The following is a 9,187-nucleotide window of genomic DNA, read 5'->3' on the forward strand; positions in this document are numbered from 1 at the left end:
ATGGGAGGCTCGAGGGGCAGAGCCATGTGGAGGCTCGAGGGGCAGAGCCATGGAAGACTCAGGGGTCAAGGCCGCTGGAGGCAGAGACTCAGGAGACTCTGAGAGCTGGTCGTACTGGGAAGGGGCCTCACAGGGCTTGACAGACTTGTAGAAAGTGTCAGATGGGTGCTGGTTACCAGGCTGAGCAACAGACTGGTGGCTGGTGTCTGACGGTTGCTGGCTACTGGGTGGAGCAACAAACTGGTGGCTGGTGTCTAGCAGGTGCTGGTTACTGGTCTGAGCAACAGACTGGTGGTTGGTGACTGACGGGTGCTGGTTACTGGGCTGAGCAACGGACTGGTGGCTGGTGTCTGATGGCTGGTGTCTGATGATTGCTGGATACTGGGTTGAGCAACAAACTGGTGGCTGGTGTCTGATGGGTGCTGGTTACTGGGATGGCCGACAGCCACAGAGAACTGGACTTAGCCCATCAACGGTCTTAGGGAACTGGAAAGGCTTTTCGACAGCCTCAGGGAACTGGATAGGCTCGTCGACAGCCTCTGTAGCTGGGAGCGCTGGCAGCGACTGGGGAACTGCCTCCGTGACCGGGGGCACTGGCAGCGACTGGTGAATGACCTCCGTGGCCGTGAGTGCAGGCAGCGACTGGAAAGCTGCGACCCTTCTTCTCCTCCTCCTCCTCCTCCTCCTCTTCTGGATGGCCAGAAGCTCTGCTGTGGGAACGGCCTCCGTGGCCGGGGATGCTGGCACTAAGACAGCCGAGGCTTCAGGTGCTGGCTCTGGGACAGATGAGGCTGGGAGATGGCCTCTGATGAAAGGGAGCTGGGTGCTGCAGTGGGGTTGCTGCCGTACCCCACAGTGTAGGAGGAGAATGTGAGCCTCAAAGCTTAGTCAATGAAGGTTCACATCTACCTCCTGGCAGACAGGATTTCACAGGCTCGTTGAGTCCAAATCTATAATTGTCCTTCAGGTCAATGTCTCCCCAATTAACACAGCTTGCCAAGGTGCAGAAAATCTCTGTTTACTCCTCTATATAGTCTGTCACCTGCCGGAGAGAAGCTCTAAAGTTGCTAGATCCATGTGAAGAGGTCAGTTCTTCTGTAATGTTTGAGGAGAGATGAGGCAAGAAAGCAGGATCTAAATACAGCTTATTTTAATGAAAAAACAAAAAAAAAATTAAAACATTAGGAATATAAGAACTGAACAAACCATCACAGCCTAAAATGGAAAAGAACTGACAATGAACAGAGGAAAACACAGGGTTTAAATACACAAGGACTAATAGGGTTAACAAGACTCACCTGGGAGTGATAAACACAAGAACCAATGAACAAAGACAAGGAAACGAGCTAACAACCCAAAATGCTACCAAACACACAAAGAGAACACTAAACATATATGATGGCCCCTGGTGGTCGCCAGGGAATCCCCAACAATTTCAAAAACCTAATGTAACAGTTTAAGGAAGGGCAAGGAGGAGGCGGGAACTGGCTGAACAGTCAACATAAAGTTTAATGGTCAACATTAATGGCAGCAAGTCCTCCGGCCCCAGACAGAAGGCCGCGGCTGCTCCCCTGGTGGATGGCAGTGGCAAGGACTCCGCACCAGCGCATCCCCCAACCCTCCCGGGTTTCAGCACTACTTTAACAGTATAAGGATGGGCAAGGAGGATGTGGGAACCTGCTGAACAGTAAACATAAATTTAATGATATAAATGAACTTAAAACAACATAAAACATAAGGACACAGACACACATGCAACACGGCCACATGCGTCTCTCTCTCTCTTGAACCGCCTTCTCCAGCTGCCCCTTATCTCGCTCTCCCGCTGATCTGATTCAGCGCCGGCAGTGCTCCATCACGGCCCGGCCACGCCCTCCTCCTCGTCACACCTAAGTTTGCCTAAAACATGCAAGCACTGTTATATTATTCAGCAAATGCAAATCTAGCATTGTAAATGTATTTCCACAAATTATATAGCCTTTTAGATGCAATAGCATTGTGATAAAGGGCCTACTGTTTTATTTTAGACAGAAATTTGAGAACATCTGCTACTGTTCAACATATGATCTTTCAATAAATTGATGCTGTACAGGATAGCCCTACACAACACAAAACACAGCATTCTTGCAATATGTACCAAATGTTCTTGTCATCTATGCATATACAGTGAAATAGAATTATATATAATACCCAGTATATAATAAAAATAAATCATTCCAATTTAGTCCAATTTATTTAATTTATTTCAGGTGCAGCTCCCAGTGAATGTTCTCAGTGAGAACATCCATCACATTTCTGTGTGTGCAGGGTTGGGAGGGTTACTTTTGAAATGTATTACACTACAGATTACAGAATACATGCTGTAAAATGTAATTTGTAACATATTCCATTAGATTACTCAAGGTCAGTAACGTATTCTAAATACTTTGGATTACTTCTTCAGCACTGGTAGATTTTTTCACTTGTTTTGACTATAAAAACTAGCCCAGTACAGTAAGACAAATTACACATGTTAAAAATACATTCTCTGAAAAACCTAAATATCTTATGCAGTGTTGTTTCTAAAACAAGATAAATCAAATTGATATTGTTTTAAAGATTTTTAGATATTTTTACAGGAAAACAATACAAAAATTATTATCAAGAATATGATTTTTGCCCTAATATCAAAGGTCTTATTAGAAAAAAGAAATTATGATCTAACGTGAACTTTCTTGATAAAAAAAGATGGTTGTGCCTGGAAACGTGGCTAGAAATAGCATTTTAGCTTAGTGTAAAGCTGACAGTTTACACAAGGTTTATTTCTATTTCTTCTGCTCCAAACTTACTTCAAACTTACTTCTCTGTCTGCTCGTATGAATGTAACGCATCATAAGAAAGTGTTTCACCGCTGTTCAGATGCACTTTGGATCGCATCATTTATATGTATAAATGTTTTCCATCTGAAAGGACTAAATATTAAATGAAAAAAATGACAATAAAATGCAAAGTAATCTCTTCAGTAATCAAAATACTTTTTGAATGTAACTGTATTCTAATTACCAATGATTTATATTGTAACTGTAGTGGAATACAGTTACTTATATTTTGTATTTTAAATACGTAATCCTGTTACATGTATTCCGTTACTCCCCAACACTGTGTGTGTCTGTGTGTGTGTGTGTGTGTGTGTGTGTGTGTGTGTGTGTGTGTGTGTGCAAGGGCGTAGCAGCTGCATGGGATGTGGGGGACACGTCCCCCGTACTTTTTAAAAAGGTGATTTTGTCCCCCTCACTTTTCTAAGCTAAACCCATACAGAGTCGAAATAGTGGATTTGTATACAGTATTCAGTGTTTTTTTACTTTGGGCTGATTGAGCGACAAACCAGCCAAACACAGGTGAGTTTAATGAACCAAAACAACCCTTACATAATAGGCCGTCAGTCCGACAGTCTAATCAATGCGGCTCCGTTCATTTCTACAAAGTTGCTTTCAACAATGCTCATTTATCCATGTTTTTTATCTGCATTGATGTTTATCTAGATGAATAAGCTAAAGATGAGGAACACACAAATGAGAATTATTTATCAGCATATTGTTCTTGATTGGCAGCATTACGTGAAATGCACTACAGAGAAAAAAACAAAGGACAATCCTTCTTTTAAGCACACATTGTAAGTGGAGTTTATATCAGTGCATGAGTCTTCATTAAGTTATGCTTTTTACATTGTTTGTGAGGTAATAGTTTGATCGGTTGTTTTTGCCAATTTAAGCAGATTACTAGATCTGTGTTAAATATGTAAAGGTATTTATGTAAAACAGCTCCTGTTTTTACCTTTATGTTGGTGTGCAGTCGACAAACTGTAGGAAAAAAGATAGATCTGCTGTGTTCTTAGAACACATAGCCATTTTACTGAAGTGAATATGTAGATATGTAGACCCGCTTTTTTATACATAAAAATGTACAGACGTTATTGAAACTCACTATAATTATTATGAGACTATTATTGTTGTCTTTTGATAATAGTCATGCTCAGTTGCTCACAAACTGTAGGGAAATGATAGATTTGCTTTGTTCTTATAATGCTTAAAACATCTACTAAAGTCTCTTTGTAGGTCTGTACACACAAATTTTAAAGGATTAAAATTTTCTTTTGATCTTTGATTCAGTGACTAACTCATTTCACACAAGACACTCATTTGACACCACCTTCTGGCATCACCAGAAATGTTCACTGAATCATTAAATGGATCTAATCTAATTTTGGTGAACGTAGTCAAAACACTCGAGCCACTTGGATACATTTAAATCACACAATTCACAAGCACAGAGTACAAATAAAATTGTGCACATGCACAATTGTCATTATTGTAATTGATTAAATAATTTGTTCAGGACCAGCTTGTGCTCGGTCTTTTATCGTCATGAATGAAACAGAAGCAAGTGCTCCACAAGATAATTTTGCAAAATTTTGCAATTATTTACAATACTTGAATGTTTAAAATACTACAAATATTAAAAGTAAATAATACATGTGTGTGTGTGTGTGTGTGTGTGTGTATATATATATATATATTAATATAATACTTTTATCATACTTATATATTAATATATACTGTAATATATTAATACTGCACTGTAAGTGTTGGGTCTGTGCCAGCCACCTACTGACAGCTGTGTCCCCCCCACTTTTAAAGTGACTGCTACACCCCTGTGTGTGTGTGTGTGTGTGTGTGTGTGTGTGTGTGTGTGTGTGTGCGCGCGCATACAAGAATCCAACTCTATTTCTTGCAGTAAAATAGGTTCTAAAAGAGGCCGAGTTATACTTTAAAAAGGGACCCACTCATGTTATCTCAATAGGTACAAAACTACACTAAACTCAGCAGTCGACATAAAAGCTGTTACAGTCACTTCAAGTCTGTAGCAGGGCACAGTGTGGCCCACAGGACAATGAATCAAAGCTTTTCATAGCATGCTATATGTGATCATTGCAGTGTGGCTGGTGTGTAAAACTGTGGTGTGTTTTAGGTTAATTCGGCATATAACAAATGCTGCTGAAATCAAAGATTTTGTGTTTAACCTTTATGAAATTCAGTACAGCTGAGCAAGAAAATGTCTTTAGCTAGTTCATATAAAAATGTACATAGGCATGTTTAATCATTTTCATGAACATATTGCTTTAAAAAAAAAAAAATAGTAATACAATAAATTACAATTATAGCACACTGTCCTAATCAGACACAACATAACAGTTTCCAGCAACAATCATTTATCTGTTCACTGCTGCAGAAATAAAAATCAAGCATCCATCAAAAGGTTCATTCGAACATTGAGGCTAATTGAGACGACAAAAAAAAATAAAAATAAAAAAAAAAATTCTGATTTACATGGAAGAGATCACGTTATCACGTTAGGACATGGTTACAGTACATCGTTTTTTTGATGACAATTTTAGAAAACCTTTAATTAATGAACAGCAGTTATGCAGCATTGTCTAGTTTGACTTATTGGGTTACTGGCCAGTTTTTCTTTTTTCACATATTTATGTGATCAGCTGTTTTTGTTTAATAATTTATCTCTTACACAAGACTGCATAGTGAGTAAACATATCTCTGAGGTGATGTCTGTTTATTAGTGTATCCACTGTGAAAGACTTCTGTATTATTTAAACCCTATTTAGAATTAGTTAATCAATATGTATTAAGCGTCAGTTGTACCATGAAATATTTTAATATCATTATCAAATGGTCTGAGTTATGTACTTCTTGGGCTTATTTGTGTGTTTGTACTGTATCTGTTTGTGAGTGTTTATTATTTGTAACAAAATTGTATGTAATTCCATTAATAGATTGTACAAACTGTGTCAGCCTCCACCTCCTGATGGCGACCCCTGAACCCACATGTCTTCAACAGATCTAGACAGGCTGTAGTCCAACCCTATGACAACACACACACTGTCCATTTAAGGACAATGTCTGGACGTCCACCCTCACTCCTGCTCAGAGGCATCTGTCACCTCTCAACTCAAAGGGTTCCCAACATAATATCTAATGACTTGAGCCATTGCTTTTTAAAGCCACCGTTATATTATTTTTATTTCCTGCCTTGCTCTTGTGCATCTCATTTTAGACTTAAGATCAAACACTCAGGATGTCTGATCTCCCAGCTGCTGCCACTTCCTTCACGTCAATGGAAAGTGTCAATCAAAATGTCTGTTTCGTATAACTTTTTTCTTTATATAAAGAAGTTTGCACAGTGCTTTAGTCTCTGTATGTTAAGGCATACCATTTGTTTATAGTTTTTGTTTTGTATTCAGTCACAACAGCAGAATTAGCATTGTATTCCCAGACCTCATTCTGACTGTATGCAAATTCCATTCTCATGTGAATCTTTTGACATTCAGACATGTGTATAGGTTTGGCTTTCACATTCTTAAGTTTCTCAACACCATAGTGCATTAAGCTACATGTTGCAGTCTCAGTACTGCAGTCTCAGTGAAGTAATGTGTCATACAGTACTGGAAAGTTAATGCACACAACATTGTGGTCATCAGTGTTTATATATGTTGTCACACTTACAGTACATAGGTATATATATATGTATATATATATATATATATATATATATATATATATATATATATATATATATATATATGATTTTGTCTTCACATTTAAACTATTCAATACTCAGGAGTTATTCTGTGTTACATGTAATCTTAGTGTTGCTTAACATAACAAATTAATCAATCATTACTATACAAAATCAAGAAACAGCTTGTTAACTCTATAGGTTCCATTTTGAAAAAGGAAAAACAAGATCTGGTATTCAGTATATTTTAACGGAATATGTTGTGTCTGTTTCAATTAATATGCTCTTTATAAAAGCAGCCACCAGGAATAATACATAAGATTTTACTGTAAAAAAGGTTTTTGTTGAAAGAGACAGTTATTTATTTGGTCATAAATCTAACCCATTATGAGATTTTCCAAGTACAGTACATGTTTTATTCCTCTTCTAACCTGGAAACCAGGTTGATTTCACTATTATGACAAAAAAATTGTATTGTCAAATTAATTTCAATAAATAGTTTAAAGGAAATGGAAACATATTGTTGCCTAGATTATTGAACTCATCTTATGTGATTGAGTCATGTGATTGTAAACACTGAAGGTTTATGCAAAAGACTTCAACAGTGTTTGATTTATACCAGTGCTGCAACAGATCTCGGCAATTAATGTATTTAGTTTATATTTGACAATATGTATGTGCTGAGTGCAAATAAACTCCCAGCTGCTTTATATGCTGTGCTGTCATCCATCAAATGTGCAGCTGTTATCAGACTGTTTTGTAGTTGTTAGAAATCTCACTAATGGCCTCTGCATGTAGGCAGAGTGTCTTAGACAAACATTGTTTACCTGTCTTAATTTCCCCTGGGTCACTATCACTTACAGTTTTTAGGTGACAAATGCTTTCAAAACATTCAGTTCTAACTTACAACCTGTTATCAATGTGCATCATAGGTGCCTATTTTTAAATGGTAAACTCTTTCAAAATCATTGCATAAAATGTAATCAGATTTTTCAGCTAGAATTACAAATCTACACAAAGTTTGTGAAATTACATAATTTGCTGTTTTAAACTCGATTAAAATATTCCTCAGGTCTGCTGTCAGTGCATAGGAAGAGACTGGTAACTCCTACAGTATTTAAGCCTGTATAGCATATATAAGCCTGTATAGTCTGTAGAGCACATAGCCTGTATAGCCTATATACTGTAAGTCTGTATCAATACAGCCTGTATAGACAGAGTATATACATACAGTATACAGGGTTGGCCAAAAAAAAACAAAAAAAAACAAAAAACAGGGCCACTGTGTTTGATTGCTCAAATCTTAAAAATGCATAAGAGGGTTTGCATGATTTTTGGCGTACTTCTACGACTTTTTGTAAACAACAAAATTACGTCACTGTGACGTCATTGTGAGCAACAACTTGCTACAAATAAATAAATAAGTAAACCGCTTAGCTAAGTTTTCAATGGCAGTAAACTTAGATGCTTCTCTTTCGCTATGTGGCCCCGTTTTTTTTTTTTTTTGGCCAAATGATTTACTCTTTTTTTTATTTCTTGTAGAAAGTTGTTGCTCATGATGACGATGCATTTTTAAGATTTAAGCAATCAAACATATTGGCCCTGTTTTTTTTTTGTGTTTTTTTTTTTGTTTTTGTTTTTTGCACCACCCTTTATATATAAGTCTGCATCGTCTGTAAAGCCAGTATAGACTATATAAATCCGTATAGTGTGTAAAGCCTATATAGGTACAGTAAGAATGTACTGTATAGTCTGTATAGACCAGAGGTGCCCAAACCAGGGCCCGCGGGCCAAAGTTGGCCCATGAGGGCATTGCCGTATATGACAAGAGGGGAAAACATTGAAAACAAAATGCTATTGACGCAGCTTTTCATTGCATTAATTTAACAGATTGCAGAGTAATGTTTTTTGTATAATTAAATCATAAAGGAGGGGAACATGGGTAACTTTCGTATTTTAATATAATACAGTTTGCAGGGCCTGAAATTCAGTGCAGGATTGTGGGTTTTGCGCACAATTTTAATAATTCCTGCAAGTTCCATGTACGTAAAATTCCCGCACACTTTTATTCACATTACAGTGCAGCTGCAAATTAATAAACCAATAGATACAGACTCAAAATCAAGTCAATACACTTGTTTTTGTATCAAACTGTAATTCCAGAAGTTGTGCGAGCAAATCCGCTCTATCACTCCCTCTCTCTCTATCTCTTGCAACTATCAGCAGTGCCTTTGAGTGCTTGTTAAATTTAGTGGGAGCGCATGCTTTGTCGCATATTTACTAAACTTAAGATGTTATAGATGTATAAAGATTTCTAAACCTGTTAATTCCACATGCAAATGACATTATACCGCATCTCCATATGCAAGCGATGCAATAAAAAATTATCGTTCCTGTTCATATTCAACAAAGCTGTTAACATTGCAAGCACGCGGGAACGCCTTGCATATCTTGATGCTCCCTCATTAGTCATAATACAGCACATTTGCAAGAAAGGCAGAAATAGCAAAAATGCTTTGTGTAATGTACCAACTGTTGGCCTGTGGTGAGGAGAGACACTTAAACACCTGTTACATCCCTCATTTCCATCTCTAGTTCTATCCAGGGTCGGAAATGA

At 37.7% G+C, this 9,187-nt stretch overlaps 1 protein-coding gene across 1 annotated transcript in view; it reads left to right on the forward strand.

Annotated features, from left to right (window-relative positions):
• prex2 (phosphatidylinositol-3,4,5-trisphosphate-dependent Rac exchange factor 2) overlaps positions 1–7,270 on the forward strand; it is a 182,454-nt gene extending 175,184 nt beyond the window's left edge. Inside the window, exon 40 of the mRNA XM_051687368.1 lies at positions 5,828–7,270. Coding sequence (XP_051543328.1) covers positions 5,828–5,873 — 46 coding nt within the window. The 3' untranslated portion in view covers positions 5,874–7,270. The remainder of the gene's footprint in view (positions 1–5,827) is intronic.
• Positions 7,271–9,187: the final 1,917 nt, after the last annotated feature.

Source organism: Myxocyprinus asiaticus, chromosome 44, assembly GCF_019703515.2.
Source record: "Myxocyprinus asiaticus isolate MX2 ecotype Aquarium Trade chromosome 44, UBuf_Myxa_2, whole genome shotgun sequence".
NCBI lineage: Eukaryota > Metazoa > Chordata > Actinopteri > Cypriniformes > Catostomidae > Myxocyprinus > Myxocyprinus asiaticus.